This window comes from Aulonocara sp. 'chitande type north' Nkhata Bay, linkage group LG4 (genome assembly GCF_057382095.1).
Source record: "Aulonocara sp. 'chitande type north' Nkhata Bay isolate Kocher_YH1m ecotype deep benthic linkage group LG4, A_spYH_male_GT1.1, whole genome shotgun sequence".
Classification (NCBI taxonomy): domain Eukaryota; kingdom Metazoa; phylum Chordata; class Actinopteri; order Cichliformes; family Cichlidae; genus Aulonocara; species Aulonocara sp. 'chitande type north' Nkhata Bay.
The window spans coordinates 25657086-25678859 of NC_141347.1; the positions used below are offsets into that span (position 1 = coordinate 25657086).

General features: G+C 41.5%; 2 protein-coding genes across 4 annotated transcripts in view; both read left to right on the top strand.

The window, feature by feature from the left end:
• The window catches only part of LOC147332715 (protein sidekick-2-like), an 86266-nt gene extending 83097 nt beyond the window's left edge, over window positions 1-3169 (top strand). For both annotated transcript variants that reach the window (XM_086289389.1, XM_086289390.1), the window contains exons 44-45: window positions 511-640; window positions 1986-3169. In XM_086289389.1, coding sequence (XP_086145515.1) covers window positions 511-640; window positions 1986-2405 — 550 coding nt within the window. In that variant the 3' untranslated portion in view covers window positions 2406-3169. The remainder of the gene's footprint in view (window positions 1-510; window positions 641-1985) is intronic.
• A 5162-nt stretch (window positions 3170-8331) lies between these two features.
• On the top strand, window positions 8332-20903 carry cdc42ep4a (CDC42 effector protein (Rho GTPase binding) 4a). Of its 2 annotated transcripts, XM_086289393.1 has the most exons (3): window positions 8332-8581; window positions 10146-10231; window positions 17845-20903. In XM_086289393.1, exon 3 carries the CDS (start codon window positions 17981-17983, stop codon window positions 19025-19027), a length of 1047 nt encoding a protein of 348 aa, XP_086145519.1. In that variant the 5' UTR covers window positions 8332-8581; window positions 10146-10231; window positions 17845-17980; the 3' UTR covers window positions 19028-20903. The 2 variants fall into 2 exon arrangements, with proteins under 2 accessions (XP_086145519.1, XP_086145518.1); XM_086289392.1 differs by lacking the exon at window positions 10146-10231.
• Window positions 20904-21774: the final 871 nt, after the last annotated feature.

Consider the following 21774-nt stretch of genomic DNA (forward strand, 5'->3'; position numbering starts at 1 on the left):
TTTTGCATAAATTCTGTTCATGAGGTTGGCACAAGTCCACTGCCAAACTTCCACAAACACTTTGAAAGATTAGAAAAGAATAGCAAAAGTATAAGATCAATTCTAATCTCTGTCCTGCCTAATGTAGTGGCTTCCAGGAATGCACAAATAACCCATGCTGTGCTTGTCTGAATCATTTTTTTTCATAATCAATAAGTCTGTGCTGGATCTATTCATGTTGTTCCCACTGAACACCCTGTGGCTTCTGAAGCTTCATTTTTAGAACTGTTTTGGTGGCTTTCTTTAGTTGTCTCTGTGGTGTCAGTCACAGGATTGACACAGCTTTTTACTCCCGAATGAAAAAAAAAAGTGAGAGCTTAAGAAAATCAGTTCGGAGAATGCAATTATGATCAAAAGAAACTTCTTTTTTCTTATATAACATTAGCTCTTTATCATCTTCTTGCTTTTATAACTCTCCTTCTTAACTCTCTACTTTTCTTAATGTATTTTATTTCTTTTTTTTAAATTCAGCTCTCCTCCAAGACCAAGTCCTGGAAGTCTGCACTACTCAGATGAGGATGTCAGCACTAAGTATAATGACCTGATCCCAGCAGAAAGCAGCAGTCTGACTGAAAAACCCTCGGAGATATCTGACTCGCAGGTAAGCGCTGACCCAGGCTTACAGTCTATGCCCGACCCTGCGTCTGGAATGCGTCTGGCAAAGCTGTAACCTTTTTAAAGTAAAAAAAAAAAAACTTCTCTGGTTCAACTTTCTGTTCTTTTGTTACATTTGGCAACTATCCTCTTGATAAACTCAATTCAGCTTGTCACAGTCACCGCTTTGCTAGATGCAGAAGCAAGACAGCTGTCTAATTATGAAGCAGCATTTGTGATGATAAATTAATGACATTCTGCAGCAATATCTGCCTCAAGTGGATCACCTCAAAATTAAATACCCTCTGTTAGCGTCGTGCAGTGATGGCTGACGTTTCTGGATCTTTTAATACTGATTTCTTTCATGGCAGGGGAATACACAGCCGGTTCCCGTGCCTCGCGTGTGCTGAAATATCTTCACAACTAATTCATTTTTGTCAAATAGAAATTGTTAATCTTGGCTTCCATGTCTCAGCTCGCAATATGATGAGTGTGTGCATAGAATAGTTTGGCCCAGTGAGGAGATGGGAGGCTTGAAGTGATGAGGGATGGTACCTACAACTGGCAGAGAAGCCGATTGTAGCAGATTCTGAACATTTATCTTCCCACACCCGCGCTGTGTCTCCCTGGCCAATTTGTCTGGTACCTGCACAGGCAAAACATTGTTCATCCCAGTTTGAGAAAAAACAGATCTCCCAGGAGACGCAGGCTGGTGTTATTCTTTTCCTCTGCGTAGCCTCCCACTGTTTACCTGACACTTGTGCAAATAAATGGTGCTTCAACATCTGTTGAGCTACAGTGTCTCAATAGAGCAGTAGATGAGCAAGTGCTCATCAGGCACACAAATGTGCCAAATGTGTAATGCTTTCTGTGGGAGGCTTTTACTATTTTTTTTTTTTAAACAAATACATGTAGCAGAATAACAAGAGGATTCACTCAGACAAGCTTTTGCCTGATGGTTTTGTGTTACAAGAAAAGGAGATTAATTCTGTAAACATTATCTTTCTCTAATTCTAGGACACACTTGTTTACATGTATCATGTTTGTACTCCATACAGCTATCGGTGAGCTTCTACATCTCAAAGATTCTCAATAGAAGTGATTATCTGGCCCATAGAAATGCACATGGATTCATAGATTTCCCATTGTCAATAGATATGTCCTGCTGTGCCGTGACTCAGTAGCTACTGTGTTGTTTGTCAACCAGCTGTACAATACTGGAAATAGAATTAGCCTTGATTTGAGACCATGAAAATGTAGCTGTCATTATACTCTGTAGTAAGCGTCGTAGCACGTGTTCTGCTTACTGTCCTCATTTTTTGCCAAAGTGACTTTGAACTGTTGACTGACAGGGCAGCGACAGCGAATACGAAATGGATCAGAGTCGGCAGAAGACCCACTCCTTTGTTAACCACTACATCAGCGACCCCACCTACTACAACTCCTGGCGGCGACAACAGAAGGGCGTCACTCGTCCACCGGCATACGGCTACTCCCAGCCCGAGCCCCTGGTGGAGCAAGAGTCACGACAACACCCACCACCCGTACCCCCCCTGCCCCCTCTTCCCCCTCTCCTCCCCCAGAGCGCCCAGTCACCACAGCCCCAGTGCCAAGGCCAGGGCACCCTCTTCAGGCCTAAGGGAAGCCGGACTCCCACCCCCTCCCTGCTGTCCTCCGACCCCCCCAGCCAGCACAGCACCCTGTACCGGCCCCCCAGCAGCCTCGGCTGTGCCGCTCAGGCACCTACCGCGGGCTTCTCCTCTTTTGTTTGACACACAGCTCTCCTTCCAATAACAACAGGACCCTGAGGACGAAACTTTGATTTTTGTTGTTGTTGGTTTATTTGTATTTTGCTCCTTTTCTTCTTCTTTTTTTTGATCTTTAGTTCTGTCTTACCGACAGAGTTGTTGCTCAATATTAAGCATTGCAGGCATCTTAAATAGTGCTTTCTCCTCTGTGAAGAGTGTATGTATGATTGTGCTGAGTGTGTACGGTTGGTCAATCTGTGTAATATGTATTTTATGAAAAGACAATCATTTGAAAGTTTTTGTGTTGCGTTAGCAAATTCATTTGAACGATCATCGATGTAAACAAGAGAGAACAGGACCTGAAGTTCTGAAAAAGAAATCCTTGTTTTCAAACCCCTGTATTATTGTTTAACATGAGAGCTTTATTGAAAACAACCACCTTAGAACCATATAGAGTATGGACCACTTGCATTGCTGAGACTGGACAATGGAAAAACTGACTCTTATGGAACAAGCGATGCCTAACAAAGGACAAAATGTTGTGAGAAAATGACTCTGAGTTGGAGAGAGGCACTTGCGGTCACTGTAGCCCTCAGCTGCCTTTAAGTTTCTCACTCTGCCTAATCATTGTTGGAAATGCATTGTGTATTTACTATATGTACTTGTCTCATCTTGTTTACCAGATATTTATATCAAGCAGCTTCAAGCTCAATATTTTCAGAGCATCACTAGTGAAAATGTTATGAATCACATTAAAGCATTGTGGCACCTTTATAGTAGTCTGAGGATGTTGATTGTGTGCTCATGTCAGTAGATATACAAGCAAAGGCAAGCTTTATAATGTGTATTTGTTTGCTTTAATGTTATTCACAGAAAATTACTAAGACCCAAAAGCACAAATCCCCTTGGTTCATTAGATACATACACTTATCGGCCGCTTTAGTAGGTACACTTGTTCAACTTCTCATTGAACTCGATCATCTAATCAGCCAGTCACATGGCAGCAACTCAGTGTATTTAGGCATGTAGATATGATCATGATTAAAGTTCAAAGAAAGCATCAGAATGAGGAAGAGAGGTGACATGTTTGTTGGTGTCAGGTGGGTTGAGTATTTCAAAAACTGCTGATCTACCTCATCAAAATTTAAAATAGAAGGTTCCAATGGTAGGGTCGGGATTTGGTGTAAACAACAATAAATATGGATCTATCCTGCCTCCTGCCTTTGTCTTAAGCGGGTGCAAAATGGTCTGTATTTATATAGCGCTTTACTAGTCCCTAAGGACCCCAAAGCGCTTTACACATCCAGCCATCCACACACTGGTGATGGCAAGCTACATTGTAGCCACAGCCACCCTGGGGCGCACTGACAGAGGCAAGGCTGCCAGACACTGGCGCCACCGGGCCCTCTGACCACCACCAGTAGGCAACGGGTGAAGCGTCTTGCCCAAGGACACAACGACCGAGACGGTCCAAGCCGGGGCTCGAACCGGCAACCTTCCGATTACAAGGCAAACTCCCAACTCTTGAGCCCTGATCGCTCCATGGCATGAGGGGTACTTACTTGGCATATTTTGGACCATTTTGTACCAATTGATCATTGTTTAAGGGCACAGCCAGGTTTACACACCATATCAGAAAGCTCATCTCAAACTGGTTTCTTGAACGCTACACTGCACTCAAATGACCTCCATAGTCACCAGATCTCAATCCAATACAGCAAATTTGGGATAGGTTAGAGTAGGAGATTCATATAATTGATGTACAGCTTAAAAATCTTCACCATCTGTGAGATGCTGTCAGGTTTGTATGGGCATCCAATGCATGTATTATTAACAAGCATATGAATCATTATATATTAATAGCTGTCAGTGAAAGAAAATAATAACTCATTTTGGTTAGTTTAAAAGAGAATGGAGAGTATCCATATCCACTAAGGGTTTCACAATGCAATAGATTTTACCTATAGCACAAAACCTTTACTTTTCAAAACTACCTCAAATTTTGGGGTGTTTCTTGATGTACTGGGAAGAAAACAGGAAATCAGTCACTTACAAAGATACAAAAGAGTAAATGATAATGTGCGGCAGGAGAAAAAAGTATAATGATGTGTGAAATCCGTCAGAATGGATTGTCACTTTTTTTGTTCATGTTACAAGGTGTGATTGCATTTATATAATTTCTGAATACATGATTCGTGTTACAGCTCATGGTACCATAGGCATATATTATAGTGAGAAATTTTCTAGGACATTTTTGCAAAGCTGTCTCTTTAGAAAAGGTGAATGGATTTTGCTGTGCTGGAGTGTGACCTATAGTGTGCACACTAAAGCATTCAGTCTTCAAGGTCTAAAAATGTAATCTGTCCAATTTCCAGTGTGAACATCTCTGTGTACATCATTAAAAAAGAGAAAAAGGCAGAATAGCCATGTTAATGCTAACTCTTTAGAATAAAACATTCTATTTTGTAATGACCTTTTCCTCATAAATCATAATGAAATGGTGGAACACTGATGAAAATAATTACAGGATTTATGATTCTGACATAAAGAGAATTGGCAACAAACTCATTATAAAGGAAATCTAAACCATTTTAAAACCTGTAGAAATTAATTTTGCACAGACAGTCTTAAGTAGAGCATTTTGTATGATCTGGAATGCAAAGTCATTTTTAAGTGACACCTAATCCTACAGTGTACAAATGACCTGAATCTTAAACAAAACCATAATTGGGATGCAAAACAGCATGAGATACTGGGAAGAACTTGAAGAAGAACCTGATCCAGTGCAAGCATGCTGAAAATCTTAGGGATGGTTGGACAGGTAATCCCTTTATTTCAGGCCAGAAAACACTGATCTTAACCAAAGAACAGAAGGATCAGGCTCAAAGGTTTAGGGGTAAGGTGAAATCAGAAAACATCTTTCCACCATGGATATATTATATATAAATATGTAATTCTTCCGACTTGACTGAGCTCTTCACTCTAAGGAGATCACAGACAAATCTTCTGCTCACACACATTCAAGCCAAAGAGAGTGAGACAGAGACAGAAAGCGAGGCGCTCACGCAGATGGGGACAGAGAGCAGGAAAGAGATAGATCTGCAAATCTGGCACAGTTTTACATTTCAGTGAAACGTCTCCTCATGGGACTGACTTAAACAAAATTTGTCCTATTTCTGACTGTGTTTGTTGGAGTTCATAAGACCGCATTGGCAGCACAGTTAACTTGTCTGGTTGACTGGCGGGGGCCAAGTTATGGTGTGTGATAAAGAGAAAAATGAGAAGTTACAGCTTTCAAACTGTTTTAATGTGGGGGAGAGTTATTGTTAAACCAGAAGTCTTCTAGTTTATCTTATTTCACTCATAGATACAGTACACATAGTGCATTTCCTCTACATACACTTAGCTCAAGCCTCTTCTGCCAGATCAGTTAAAAACCTGAGGAGATGCTCCCCCAACTGTTTTCTTTTCACAACATTTCTCTGCAGTATGCAGAAATTTTTATGCACTAGTTCAATCAAGCAGAACTGCATAAGCATTTGCCATTATACTTGCCCTTATATGTAGTGAACAGCTAAATTGATCTCAAACTGGGCAAAGTTATGTATTTTGGGGAGCGGTGACATGGCTAAATGGTCATCTTGCATCCAGTAGCTTCACAGCCACCCTACTCCAGTCTGCTAACACTATAAAGTTTAAATTGAACGTTTGAGAATGAGAGCAAAAAGCCAGATGATTTTAATTAACGTCAAACGACAGAAACGAGAACAACCAAGAATACCTAAAGAATGGGGTGGAGTGCAGCCCAGACAATATTGGATAAAAAATCATTTTCTGATGTTTCATTAGACAAGGATCAAAGATAGGTTAACTGGTGATTCTAAACGCACCGCAGGTGTGGATGTGAGAGTGTTATTATCTGTCTCTCTGCGTTGGCCTTGTGCTGGCAATCTGTCCAATGTGACCCTTTAGCCCAGTATGAGCTGCGATCCTAAGTGCGATAAGAGGTTCAGAAAATGGATAGAAAAAAGGAAATCACCTCCATTATTAAAGAAAATATGATTTTTTCTCCTTTATATCCACCTGGCAGTTGCTTAAAAAAGCTCACTTCATACAACTCCAAATGAAAAGGAAGAGTAGTACAGCATGAAATGTTAATAAAACAGAATGTGATGATTTCTAAATCAGAAAAACCCATAATTTACAACAGAAAACAGAACTCATATAAAATGTTTTAACTGAGACATATTACTGTTTTATCAATGATATTAGCTTCAAGTAATTAGATTAACTGGCAACAGTTTCACGGAAGTAAAGATGGGCTGAGGTTCAGCAGTTTACCCAATTCAAAACACTTTGAGAAATCACTGTCTTTGAACACAATTCAACGTGTCATCCACAAATGCAGGTTAGAGCTCTGTCACACAAAGAAGAAGCCATATGTGAGCATGATCCAGAAACACCATCTTCTCTGAGCCAAAGCTCGTGTAAATGGACTGAGGCAACGTGGAAAACTGTTCTGTGGTCAGGTAAATTGAAATTTGAAATTATTTTTTGAAAAACATGGACACTGTAACCTCTGGACAAAAGACAAGAATGAACATATGGCTTGTTAGTGGCACTCAATTCAAACCACGGGCTGCTGTTACAAGAAGATGGGATACTATAGAGTGTCTGTCCATGTTCTCAGCCATCCAGGTCACAGTAATGTAAGGAGCTTGGAAAGAAAAACAACTAGACTTCTTTAAGTTACTTGAAGATGTTTCACCTCTTATCTGAGAAGCTTCTTCAGTTTGGGTCACAGGTATGTGGCTCATGTGATGAGGCACATGATCAATAGTGGGTCAGCAACACTCCCACAAGGCTTAAATACCAAGGGAGTTTAAGTTTACTCTCATCATAAAAAGCCATATTCTCTCATCAGCTGGTGGGACAGATCGTCGGAAAAAAGCAAAGGCAGAAATAACTTTCAAATATTTGTAAAGGACGCCAGGACATGCAGTTAAATATGGAACATTGTGGTTTCAGAGAACAGCGTGGAGAGACAGACTTGCGTCACTACATACCTTGTGAAGTACGAAAGCGAATAGTCATGTCATTGGGTAGAATGACTTGTGTCCTTTAGTAATTATCAGCCATTTATGCATACCTTTCTCCTGAGGTAAAACCTGGGGTGCATATTTCTGCTTATTTGCATTACAGAAGGTACTAATGAGTGGACACTGACCGATGTCAGCTCATCAACCACAAGTTCAATACACAAGATCAATGCACAAGATCAAAGGGTTTGTTAACTCAATACAGTCTTTGCTGTTGTCAGAGAAAAATGTGTGGACGTGTAATAATTCTGACTAACATCCTTATTGGAACTGTAAAAGAAACGAAGGGCAAAGCTCACCTTTAAGCAGTTTGGCAATGTCACGCCTTCAAATCCCTCTGAAAACACCAGTCCCGTATAAATTTATCTTTGCCAATTTTTACTGATTTATTTAATACTTAAATCTTAAAACATGCAATGCTAGGCACTAAAACGATGACATCATTTCCCCTTTGACAAATGAACAAAGATATTCTCTACTCTTGCTCTCCGAAAATATCTAATAAGGCAAACGCAAATGAGTATTGTATAATACTAGAAAGGATATGAAGAATCATTTTAAAGAATGCACAACACTGCTTATTGATAAATGCTTATTACACCTTGGTATATAATAGCATCAATAAAAGGCTTAATATGTTCCTGGGTCTTTCAAGTACATTTTCTTGGTACATTAATTATTAAGTATTTAAACTGGCTAACCTATTTATATATTTATTATTAAAGATTTAATAAATTATCCTCGAGGTTTCCTTTGTGTCAGTGCGTCAAGGCAGTCTGAGTGGCCCCATGCTGGCACCCTGTGTCTTTAAGGACCCATGTAAAGAGGGCGTGTTCAAGCGCACTACCGCAGCAGGCGTTGTAGTGAGTTCATGCGCTTCAGAGTAGCAGCAGCGTTTGTAAGGATGTTGTGACAGCAGCTGTAATATTTCTCTAAAAAAAACCGCCACACTCACGGGTCCATGATCCGCGTTGTTTGGAGCAGAAAGAACTAATCTGAGCGCCTCACAGCTTGTTTCGTTTGATGAATGCACCCCCATTGTTGGTCTGCTGGGGGCCTAAAAGTGGAGCAGCACCCGGCTTTTATGAATGGGGATGCTCGGTAAGCGTGTGTACTTTAATATTTGTACTTGCACTTAACATAAAACTGATCTTCTGGGTTGTGTGTGCACTTCAAGGACGCGTTTTAAACCGACATTTTATCGGCCCGTTCACCTGCGCGCACGGGGCTGCTCATGCTTCTAGTCCGCTGGCCTATTATTGTTCTCCTGCTATTGACCCACCCAGAATCAGCGCTTTATTGTATATGATCAAATCTCGCTGATCGGCAGTGAGCGCAAGAGTGAATCAAATGCTGCGGAATTAGCGCTTATTTCTTTGTGTGTCTGTTGTCGAAAGAAACGAGCCATTTTGTCCTCTCAGAAACAAATTGAGTTTGTGTTTTTTGTTTGTTAGTTTATTTGGGGATGTTTTCAGGTTTAATCGGATACACCATGTTTCCTTTTGTTTTAACCCCTGACTTTACTACAAACGACAACTCCCATAGGCCTGACTTTTAGAACACATGATAAACTTCAAAAATTCTCATAATTAGGCCAGTAACGTGTTTGATGGCTGTGCGTATTGGGGGTCCTTCATATTTTCTTAAAACACTTTGACTTGCTTCTGGGAACTAATTCTAGAGTGAGTGGAAGGTGATAGAAGGGCGTGATTTGGCACATTTCCTCGAAGTTGGAGGTGGCTTTGACTTGATCAGATAAGGCTGGGAAAGAAAGATACGTTATACAGTTTCTGCCTCCTTGGAGTGCACATTCACTTTGTCCAGGTCTTTGTACAGTTTTCCTGGTAAGGCTGGCACTTGATGAGGTCACTGACTGGTAGTGTGAGGTAATGGGCCTCAGGTCAGCGGGCTATCTCTCCATCACCCTGCACTGATAAGAACTTACAGCAATTGTCTGAAGAGGTGATGTTATCAGAGGTCTGTGCTTGTGAGGACGTTACGGTGGCTTTTAGGAAATTTGACCTGCCTTTTTCAAAATGTGCAAGGGCCTTTTATGAGATGTGAGGTTGTCTTGAAGTGGTGTGATGGATTCAGGTTGATGACACTACAAGCATGCAAGCATAGTTGACCAGATTTACATGTTTTAGGCTTTCTTTAGCCTATTTACTTTGTATTTTATACAAAGTGACAGGATTTTAAACCAGCCCGCACAAGCACCACAAGCACAAGTTTCTTCTTCTTCTTCTTCTTCTTTTAAATTACAAAGTTGGTGTCTAATTGCCTGCAGGAGGTGGTTAGTGCCCGAAGGTGAAAGTTATCCTTCCCTCTTGTGTTGTTGGACACTGTGCCAAGCACCCTGTTATTATGCAAGGCACAGTGTAGACAGGATTTGTTGGCTCGTATCCTGGGAAGAGCAACCTGCTAATAAGTTTGTTTACAAGAGCAAGCAAAGTTGCTCACTTTTAATGTGGATATTCCAAAATACATCTGCGGTAATGCTGAAGGGAAACTCAGTTATTTGTGGCTACTGGCTAAATAGTCTTGCACCCATGTTTGCAGTTTGTGTGCTCATTTGAGGCTGTGTGTGTCCTGTCCAGCCCCTTCACATTCCAGGAAATACCAGTATAAACTGTTTTTTTTTTTGTGTTTTCTTTTCTTTTCCCAGAATTCCTCTGAGGATGGTAGTAGGGAATATCTGGGTTACTTTGGAGAAGAGCCTTGGATTTGAACTTGTCTTTCAACACTTACACAGTAAAGATGTATTTTAGCCAGTTTGGCTTCTGACATATGGCAACTGTCATTAGTTTTCTGCCACTTACCTTTTTATTACCTTGTCCAAATATCAAATACTGAGAGTTTATCATATGACAGTGTGTGAATGCTGTGTCTGTTTGGGGTTTTTTGCCTTTTGTTTGGCTGCATTGTGTTCTTGGCCTATCCTGCATGCTGCTTTGTTGCACTGTATGCTGGGGCCTGTTAGCAAGAGGTACATGTTTGTTCTGTTTCCTTGTTACTGGATGCACGTATTGCATGGAGTTGATGTCATTGTACCAAAAGACAATGACAGGGACTTCTGTTTAAACTCCAAATGCTTTCAGAGATGTCCTCTTTCACTCTATTTGATTTGTTGTTTAGCATTTGTGTGACATTCATTGTCCATTACAATTGTGCCATAGATACACAAGCATATTTATTTTATTTAAAATAAGAAATAAAAAAAAATAAACCGAGTTCGTCCATGTCCCACCAGCCTGTGCTTTCCTTTGCTTGTCTGACCTCATAGTTATGGCACTGCAGCACTTTCAAACAGGAGTCTCCAAATCCTATTGCTTTTCTGATTTCTAAAATGTTTTCTGGTTTTCTTTCCATCAAGAACAGATTTCTTCCCAAATGGTTCAAAATAGAACCTCATTCATCTTCTGCAGCTCTTAAAACACCAACCACACAGACAGCTGGGCCTGAGGCCAGAGCTGTCAACAGCTGTTGTGACTCAGCTACCTGGTGTTGTAAAGATCCGGTTGTGATCGTTTTCGAAAACGATTAAAGTCACCTGGACCTGACGCTCTCCATGTACTGATACATATTGCATTTGGAGTCTGCTTATACACACACAATGTCCTACAGGCTTATTAAAACAGGGTGTCGATGGAGATATGAGCTGTTTGTTTGACTAGCTTGTCTGTAACACAGTATTATGGAGAAAAGCCTTGTTTACGTTATGAGTGATCAGGAAGGGCAGGCTGAGAAGATTTCCGGAGGGATGGGAGGGTTTACTGCCTAATTTTCTCCCTGCCCTTCCTGTGGATGTACCCTCCAACACGTGTCTTCATTAAACGGCTCCATCATGTGCAGCTATGTATGTCCAGCCTGTCCTTTTGGGAAGTTCTTGGCTAATTGCTTGTTTTGAAGAGACTGGTTTTCAGTGATGTGTCTCAGTGGTAATTAAGTTATGCTTTTGCAACTGTGTGCATCCACATTTTAAGAATGCTCAAATGTCTTCGTGCATACAGAAGGGGACAGTTGTTAATGACTTAAGACTGGTCGTTGATCTTGCAGATCCAGCTGGAACAGGATGGAAAAAGTTGGAAAGGTATTAGCTTAATGTTAAGTGTCTGTGAAGGTTCTCAGCCTGTCCTTTTGGGATGTTCTTGGCTTAATGTTAAGTGGTTACCTCTGGCATGCTCACTCGTTGATATTGCCAGCGTGAACCTGCTTTCCGTCAATTCCCTGTAATTATTCCGAGACACTCTAAATGCCTCTAAATGCATGTTGTGCCTCCCACCCTCTGTTTGTATTTAGATAGCATGCCCAGTACACAAATGACGTTGGTGTCCAGCCATATTGGCTCCATTTTCAGTAGCGTAATAGTAACTTTTTATTCTGATCAGAGATGATAGCAGAGCTGGGATGGATAACATTGTTTGTCTATAAAAAGGCATTGTAGATCCATGAAAATAATGTTTATCAGCCTTGTTTAACCCAAAGAATACTTTTCATTCTTGAAGTGCAATGCAGCATTATTGTTTGCCATCCACTGATTGTGCCTGTAATAGAAGCTGTCAGTTTGATCACAGCAGAGGACGGAGAGAAAGAGATGCTGTGTCATGTCTGGAGGCTGTGTTGGCTGTAAATGTAAGAGACAAGTCATCCCCTCTTGGGTATCTGAGTTCAGCTGGTGCACGTCGAGCACGCCTGTTTTCTGCCACAATCCCTTTCAGTGACTGCCGAGGTGTCACCTTCTGTCCTGGTCTTCATCACTTTTCTTCCTTCCAGCTGGATGATTTGCTTTACTTGTAAATAGCTCCAACTTGAATAGTCTGCATGGTGAATACAGTGGCATTTTCAATTTTAAAGTGTTGCTTCGTGAATGTTGGTAGAGTTCCACGCTAGCCGCTTTCACCTCTTATGTTGAGAAAACGCCTACTAGCTTTGTCGTAAAATGAACAAATGTGTGTAAATAAGCAAAAACAAAACAGTTGTGCAGGAAACCGGCACACACTGGTGTCTGTCATGCAAACAGACCTAAGCCACAAGTCTGCAACCTAGCTAGCACATTCCCCACATGTCAAATATGAATATTTGTGGTAGAGCGTAACCCACTTCAGGCTAGTTTTAGTGATCATGGATTGTATATTGATCTGTCACCTCACTATATATCCTGATATTTCAAGAAAATTTGTGAGGATATTTATGATGATAAAGAAAAGTATACATATAAATAAAAGATGTTTTCCATCCAATATTTTTCAATGGCACTACTGTCACACTTCCTAATTTTCAATCGAAACAAGGTGCCAGCAATGACAGCATCATTAGCATGCAACAGTCATGACACAGCATAAATTAAATATAAGCTAAACTTCTAAGTAAAAGTATAAAATAGCTGCTTAAAACTTTAGTATAACAAAACCTAAAGTCCATTGACCCAGAGCCTGCATAATATTGTCACATGAAAAAAAAAAAAAAATGAATAGATATTTTCTACCTCTTGCTAAAAGCCCTGCTTTTCCATCATGTTACTGCATAATTTAATCCATCCAAGTAATTTCCATTCATCATTTGCTCTTCCTGTCGTACGGCGCGCAACCAGCGAGTGCTAGCGATGCTTGATTGATTAGTTTGTTTATTTTTGCACATCGCCAGCTACTAGTATCTCCTCCTCCTGTGCCGTCCTAGTCTGTAACTCGTTTGTTGTTTCCACCTTTAGCAGGAAGAGTTTTCTCACATATTTTGCAAAGTGCTGCACTTTGCTGGAGGTTTTTGAGGTCGTTCTCTTTTTAGGTAACAAAATGTCATCGATTTGTAGCTCTTGTTCCCAAACGTGCTTCTCCTTGTTGTGCACATTAGGAAACGTAAACATATGATATTGCACTATATGACACTTTTATTTTATTTTTTACATGTACTGAATGATGTCATGACGAAGGTCTTTATCAATACAAAACAAAAGCTGTAAAACTTGTGAAAATACAATTAAGTCCAAAATCTATGCATTTATTCAGTTTGCAAAGCCTTCCAGTGGGCGGATTGTTGGGCGGATTCTGGCCCGTGAGCTTTGTTCGGTTTACACGATGGTTTATCAAAAGTTCTTGTCAGTTTGTTCTTGCTGCTTCTCTCAAATATTCCCCTCACTGTCTATCTAAGGATAGAAACGGATTTGGTACTCAGCAACATGAATACCAATTCCAAAACCTACAGGCACTTTTATTAGCAGGAAGGCTCTAAAAACCTCTTGTTCTTTGATCCCTACAGAACGGTGTGCCCCACTGGGTGAGGTGTGACACTAACACAGCATATCTCCTAACAGCAGCTTGTGAGGTATTTGTGGTCACAGAAAAAAGAACAAAAAACCCCCCAGAAACAATTTTTTCTTCTGGTCCCTGTGTTATTTTTCATCATTTTCTGGAAAATGGGTTGTCTTGGGGTGTGCGATTTCCTGATTTGACTGCATGTCCATTTGGGGCTGTCGTGCACTGAAGTTTCCCGGAGTGCTTGGTGATGTGCCCAATTGTCCTGTTTTGTTCAGCCATTGGTGTTTTTCTTTAAATATATAAACAAACAAACAAAACATATCAGGGCTTATTTAGTGTGATCGTGTCTGTTCTGAAATGTTTTAGCTTCCGTGCTATATAGGATCTGCATGGTGAAATGGGTGGCAGGGTGTAAACGTACCAAAGATACCCTCTCGGTCAACACGTCTGAAGCTGCAACACCACAAGCGAATGGCACGTCTAGTTGATTGCCCCAAATGGGCGATTTAAGCAACGGCTAAATTTGGCTTTAGCGTAAGAAAAAGGGCTTTATTTGTAATTTCTCATTAGAGCAGTGTGTTTTCTCATTGCTGTATTTATCTCAGAGGGCATCATCAGCTTGATGTCTGTTGTCCCCCGTTTGTTTGATTGAGAGATAATGTGATTTCCACTGTTTGTCCTTTGGCTGCTCCTTCCTAAATGAGATATTCAGGCCCACTAACTGAGCTGCATGGCAGATACCTATCTACTGGAGGCCATTTGTCTGCGTAATTAGTAGAGTATGTGTGTGAGAGTCTGTGCTAGCCTGTTACTGAGCAACTGTGTACCTCTTGGTGGTGTCGCACTTAAACATTTGGGAATAAATTAGGGTTTTCACAAGCAATCAGAATGTTTACAGATTGCTTGATAATTGGAGTATTTTTCAAGCAGAGCAGTTTTCACCCCTTTTTTTTTTTTTTTTTTTTTTTTTTTTTAATTTCCACACAGATTTAGGGTGCATCATGTGGCTTTTCCTCCCCCTAATGTCAGTTCACCCTCTGGTCATTCGATTGTCCGTCCAGGTCAGTGACTTCAAATGATGTGCACAGCGAGTCTGAACCCCTCCCGTCTTCCAGACAGCAGAATGCACAGAGCACAAAGAAGGCGCATCAATACTTAGTTCCGGAAATGGCCCATAAGTCATGGTTGAGACTCGGTTTATGTGTCTGCAAGTGATCTCTTGTGTTTCGGTATTGATTGGCTTGGTGCGAGAATATTGACAAGAAGTGAGAAGTTATGCTCGTCTAAGGTTTGCTGTAAAAAACTTACTGAATGCGGGTTAATTATCTCAGTGAATTTTGACTCGTAGGTTAAACTCGTAGCTATTTTTCTTTCCCCACTTCCTCCAGTGTGGCATTTGTTTATAGCTGTAAGAAATGACTGCAGGTTTAGTGAGGTTACTGTTTCATTTAGCGCGCTCCTTTTTGACCTCTTTAGTAGAAGTAAAACAGCAGATTTTTTTTTTCTTTTCTTTTGCTCTTTTTTTTCCTGACTGAGAGATTTCCTTTTTTTTTTTTTTTTTTTTTTTTTTTTTCCCCTCCAGGTTTAGAACTACTCCATAGCCTAAATACATCTGGCAAAATGGGTTATAATACCGCTTATAAAAAAGAACAACATGAGATGACTGAAGAAGTGGAGTAGCACTCACAACTGTTTGGAAACATTCCAATGTACTCGTGGTTACTGCAGTATGTGTGCGTGCATGTACTGCTGCTTTTACCGAGCAGCTCACAAACACCACATCAAGGCAGGTCAGTCAACCTCATAATCTATACACATCAGTTTAGACAGCTCTAGCTTTCAAGAAGCTGTACTGTCAAACTGAAAAAATGCAGATGTGCTTCATTTGCTGTTCATCCCCGTTCCTGTCCCGCATTTTAGTGGGCCCTGTTGCAGTTAGATCATGAGTGTTGTGAAAGTTTGTTTATAAAGTCAATCCTCCCCCCTTCACCCCTGGTGCTGCGATCCAGCGGTTCCCACGCTAACTGCTGCCTTCTCAGGCCCTTTTCCACTCTCCATCTATATCTGCCACTCCCCCACCCCCTACTCGTGCGTGCATGCACTTCCGCAAATATGACAAAGCCATAAATATAGAAGGTCTTGGGTTGGATGTAAATGTGGAACTGCAGCGGTTTTTGTTTTTTGTTTTTTCTGGTACGATGTGGTTTGGAGCTGTCTGGTGGTCTATAGCAAGTTTCTGTATCCATATCCCTGCGATGGGCACCATAGAGCTTTTCAGCTTGATCCTGGCCTAGAGGGTGATATAGAGGAGTGGGAGGGAGGTTTTCACCATCTCCGCTTTTTTGATCCAGTAGTTGTTTTGTTTTGTTTTTTTCTTTCCTGTTTGTGCCACCCAGGAGCAACTATTCAGGAAAGAAAAGGCTGTTATTTTGGCTGGGTGTGAATATTTGGCCTTCCCTGAAACAAATCAGAACAGGCAGCTACAAAAATAAACACATTTCAGCAAAAAGTGACTTTGTTTATGTATCTTGTTGAAATCATTTGGAGTTCATGGAACGTTTTGTCATCACAACTCGGCCTCTGGTTTATCGAGCTTGCTTGCTTTATTTATTTATTTGTTTTTTTGTTGTTTTTTTTCTACAGCACCGGAATATTTCTGAGTTTTAATCGATTTCCATTTTGGCCAATAGAAAGTAATAACACAAGGTGAGTGAGCACAGGCTATGGCTGACAGAAGGCCATACGTTGCATTTGAAGCCTGGAGCCGCCCGTAGCCTCTGACAGGAAACGCTGTCGCTTGCACGAGGGAGGGTGTTTCTATGGAAACCGAAGCAGGTGAAGGCATTAACAGGAAGCGGAGAAGAGACTCAGCTGGCAAAGACAGGGGGTGGAGACCGAAGAATGAGGTCAATGCATGCAAAAGCCTGCCACTTTAAACAGCTAAAATCTCTTCCAGCATAAACAGAAGTGACTTAAATATGTTTTAAAGGGCTTTCTTACAAGAAAGCTAAAGTCAAGGTTAAGTGTTCCTCTTCCTGTCTTAGGTTAAGTAAACAAAGAAAACGGCACTATGAGCAAGCTAGAGAGACGCACGCTCAAGCCGGCGAGATAAACCTTTTCTTCAGACATGCTTATGCACAACCACAGAGATTTTCCATCCACAAGTCAGCTGTGCATGTGTTTTTGATGTCTTTGTGTGGAAACCGCTTGCACTTCACTTTGTGGGCCACCATGAGAGTGCTCTTTTCATGTGTATTTTATATAATTGGACTGATGGTTAATGAGACACCCTGCTCCTGCCCTCCAGTGCATCACCTGAGGAAACAGCGGTGTCTGGCTGGCTGCCTGTGGCGGGGTTTCCTCTGTCTGAGCTCTCAGTAACGTAGAAACACAATTTTGTCAGCTGTCATAAACCTCCGGGGGCTTAAACACCACTGCCTAAGATGGGGAATACATTGTGATTTCTTTGTTGCAATAATCCAGCTCTATAGTTAGATGACAGGGGTATCATTGTTTTTGATGCATGTATAATTGTCCTTTTGTCAGTAGAAGATAGTTTTCGGTCTTGCAGTGAAGTATACTTTGCAAAAAAAAAAGAAATCTGTGGCAGCTCTCAGTTATCTTGCCTTGATTCATGTTGGTCTGTGGTTGGTGTTTTCCTCTAAGTTATAGCGCTGTTTAAGTAAAATCCTGTGGTGGTCTACTTTTTTTTTTGGTTTTTTTCTGCAGCGTATTTTAGAGTTCATCTCACAGAGTTTGCTCGTCATTATAGACTCAATAATTGATAGCTTCAGCTCTTGCAATTAGTGGCAACATTTGGAATTCCTTCATATGTTTTTTTTTTTTTTTTTTTTTTTTTTTTTTTTTTCTTAGAATTAAAGGGCTGAATGTTGACTTTCTTGGCAACATAATTTAAAATCTATACTTTAGCTGGACCATATAGATTCTTTCTTTTTGCTTTCTGCTGGTTTTGAGTCAAGTTACAATTTATTGTTTGAAATCAATTTGTGTGAGTGGACACACTTTGAAGGTTTTTTTTGTTTTGTTTTTTTGACTAAACAAACAATTTTGATTCGATTATGTCTGTTTCTAACTTATTGTGTGTTTTTCCAGGTTCCCTGGCTGATTGGATTTAAGGACCATCAATATTCATTCCAAGATTTCAAAGAAGGACTTTCCCAAAGATTCAGGTGATCTTTTTGCCACCCAGCTACCTCTTAGTGCACAACAATACCCCTGATCAGCCACCATGCCGATCTTAAAACAGCTAGTGTCGTCCTCCTCCCAGACAAAGCGTCGCTCCCGTATGGACCTGACCAGGGAGATGATCAGTGCTCCCCTGGGTGACTTTCGCCACACCATGCATGTAGGCCGCAGCGGTGATGCTTTTGGTGACACCTCCTTTCTCAGCACACGCTCAGGGGAACCCCCTCCCGAGTCCACATCCTTTCCTCGCTCTCCTCGGCCTGGACTCCTGTCACGCACCTTTAGGAGCAGCAAGCGCTCTCAGTCGGTGAACCGAGTGGACCAACAGAAAGATAGCGCCCTGGTGGTCCCCGGAGGATCACCCACCTATGTAAAAAATGCCATGTCCCTTCCCTTTCTCAATGATGAAGACGGAGGCGACAGCATGGTGGCAAAGAGTTTGTCTTCAAGTCCGCTGAAGCTCCACAGCGACTTGGATGGGAGAGGTGCAGTTGCAGCTACTCGCGCTTTAGAGCTGGAAGAGCAAAGTTTTGGTGAGCTGACTGAGCTCCCAGAGAGCTCAATTCAGTACGGAGGTGGAATGAAGCATGCAGTGTCGGTTATGTCTTTCCACGTTGACCTGGGTCCGTCCATGCTGGGTGAAATCCTGGGTGTGATGGAGAAGGAGGATGATGATCTTGGCTACGAGGAGGGCAAGAGCAGCGAGGGCTGCACCTCGCCACTGCTTGGCGCCCATGGTGAGGAAGAGGTTTATGTAGAGGGTGAAAAAGATGAGGAGCATGTGGAGGCAAATGAAGAAGCAGAAGAGCTGCAGCACCAGGCATCTATGCATCTAGCCAGCTCTGTTGATCTGAGGCAGGAGGACGGAGGGCCTTACACTCCAGAGTACACTCCTGAGATACGCCCCAAACACTTGCAGCACCTAGACAGCTGCTCCATGTCCAGTTCTGGGTCTGCTGCTCTGGATGAGAAACCCAGCAGCCTGATCTTTGCAGGAGATACAGATAGCGCCACCTTCAGTGCCCCACCAGAGGAGGAGAGCAACTTTTCCTCTTTCTTGGAGGATGAAGATGATGAGATTCATGTATGAGAGTCTGGTGGAAGAAAAAAAAATAAGAATAAGCTGTGGAAGTGGTTTATGCGCAACTGGCAAGTCCTTTGACAGTGTGGATTTGCAGTTAAATGGGAAGACGATACTGTAGTCAGGAACTGTGCGAATGGCCCTTTGAAGAAGATGGAGGGTTCCTCCTTTAAAGGGCTACAAAGAAAGAGTGACTGCTCCTTTAGGATGTGCCCAAACTCTGTCTGTCAGAGAGCCTTACCCTCCACTCCCTTTCTGTCAATCTGTGACTCCCTTTTGAACACCGAGGGAACTGACATGGAAGGGAACACACTTTCTGAATATGGAACATTCCAGAAGTAAGCAGGGAGTAGTGGTTAGAAAGGAACTTTTGTAGGAAAAACACTTTCCACAAGTAAAACTCAGTTCAGCCTTTCTCTTTCCCTCTCTCTCCCCTCTCGCTTGATGTGTCACATGTGCTTTTTTCATTCGGTTCGCCTCTTTTCTTCACTCTGGCTGTGGGACGTCATGAGGCCTGAGCTAAACAGAAGGCCTCTGTCACAACAGGATCACTGGTGGGTGTCTTGTCACAATAAAGGGAGCTGTGGTTGTCACTGGTGTGTGAGGCCCTGCACTGAGCCTCTTTCATCTGAAGATATTATAGCAGTACCATAGATCTATCAGATTTCTTTCTCCCTTAGTATAACTTATGTATCTCAGGGTCTTTGTGACACTGTTTAAAGGGTACAATTTCCTGCTGTAAAGCTGGACCTCAAAGCCAACACCAAATTGTCTCCTTCACATAGACTCTGTGAATTGTAGAAAAGGAAGTAGAGCTAACGGAGATGCATTGGGCTGAACTAAATAGAAAGCAAGGTGTTACTACAGCAAACTGGAGGTGTGAGGAGTAGTGTAGCCCACTCTTAGTTGTCTTTTATATCTTTTCTGATGCAGTTTTCCTGATAATCTCCATTAATTAACACAAAGTGACTTTCCTTTAGTCGTGTCAAGTTCGAGTTGAAACCGAATAACCACTTCCTTCCTTTTTTTCGTTACATCCGAGCAACTGCAGCGGTGCAAGTGATCTGTGTAGAAGATTTTCATTACTCAAGGGGACTACCTATATGTGTAAACTATTTTCACCACTACGTACGAGTAGGGCTTTAGTGTATATGTGACGGATGAATTACGTGTACCAGGAGGCACAAGTAAATCAGACACTACTAGTATTTGGTGTTAAATACCTGCTGTTTTCTCTACCTTTGTTAGAAAGAAATCTTTACTGTGTTTGTTATGTCTGGAGAGTGGATTTAAAAAAAAAAAAAATGAAAAATAAAAATAAACGTGGGGGGGGGGAAGAAAAGAGACAGCCAGCAATGGATGCAAGAGCATTAAGAAAAGCTTGCTATTTTTGTGCAAGTTGCATAGTCGTTGCAGCTCGACTGCCTTTCTTGCATCATTAAAAGCCATGGCCAGAAAGTATTGAGGCTTAGTTGGGCTGATTGACTTCACTGCCTTAACTGAAACTGACAGATGTGCCAAATTATGATTTTTTTTTTTTTTCCTTCTTCTTTTCTCTCTCTTTGCTTTTGGGAGAGTCTGCCACTTACATTTCACTTCCTTCTCTCTACCAGTATTCACTGTAAGTTTCAGCATGCAAATTAAGATAAGTGCTATAAGGTGTGATGTCCTGAAACTGAAGAGGTTGCATAACTGGATGTATATCACTCATGCACTACAAAATACACGCAAGTAAATCCAACTGTTAATTGGGTGCGAATGAGAAGTTGTTTGTGTTTTCTGTGTGATATTACACCATATTTTTGTCCCCACTGTATATTTACAGCCTCTTTTCTGTACTGCTCAAAATAACCTATATTTTTCAATAAAAGCTTGAATACTTTCACTGTTTCATATTTGATTGTTTGTTTTTATGTGAGTACATCAAAAAGCAGCGTGTGTTAAGTGCTATCCACTCAGCAGCATTAACAAAGGAATTCCTTGAGTGCCTCGTGTTTCCTGCCATTCACCATCTCTCCAAGCAGAGGAAGGAAGGAAGCAATTCAGACCTTATTGGCCTTAGTTGTACACTTTTCTTAAATATACAATAAAAAAAGAGTTTTGAGTAAAGCAGTGCATGTGGAGGAGAAAAGCATCTTAACTTAAAGGCTTAGTTTAAAAAAATGTTTTGGTTAGTTTTTTTTAAAGATCGTGCAGGTGTGAGAGGGGTGAAAGATGGATTCAGGGGGGAAAGTTTATCACCGAGGAGTGCTGCATTGACAAATAGCGAAGACGGGCAATTTCTCTTACCTTGGTGATTGGAGGATGGATGAGCTTTTTACTCACCTGAGACCGGGATCCTGCTCATCATCGCTGACTCAAAGCTGCTCTGTCACTTTTGATTTTAAAGGCAGTGCTTTGGCTTTTCCTGCCCTGGTGAGCCCCCTCGCAGCACGGGCAAAGTCCGGCGCGCTGTTTTGTTAACGCTCGCTGCAGACTGTTCAAGGTCTTATCCTGCATCCCTCTGCATTAAAACTGCATTCAGAAAGCAGCGCTCTGCTTCTCTTTGGTGTCTCATTTCGATTCTACTCTTTCATCTCCACTTCAGGGAATGTTTAATCTCTTTCCACTTAGAGTTTTTCATAGTCACATTATGCCAGTGTCCAATCTGCCAGAGGGCTAGAAAAAGTCATTATTCTTACACTTGTGGTAAAGCAGCCCATTTATATTGATTGTTGTGGTCAATACAAACCAGTAGTGGTATTGATCCTTCTTTT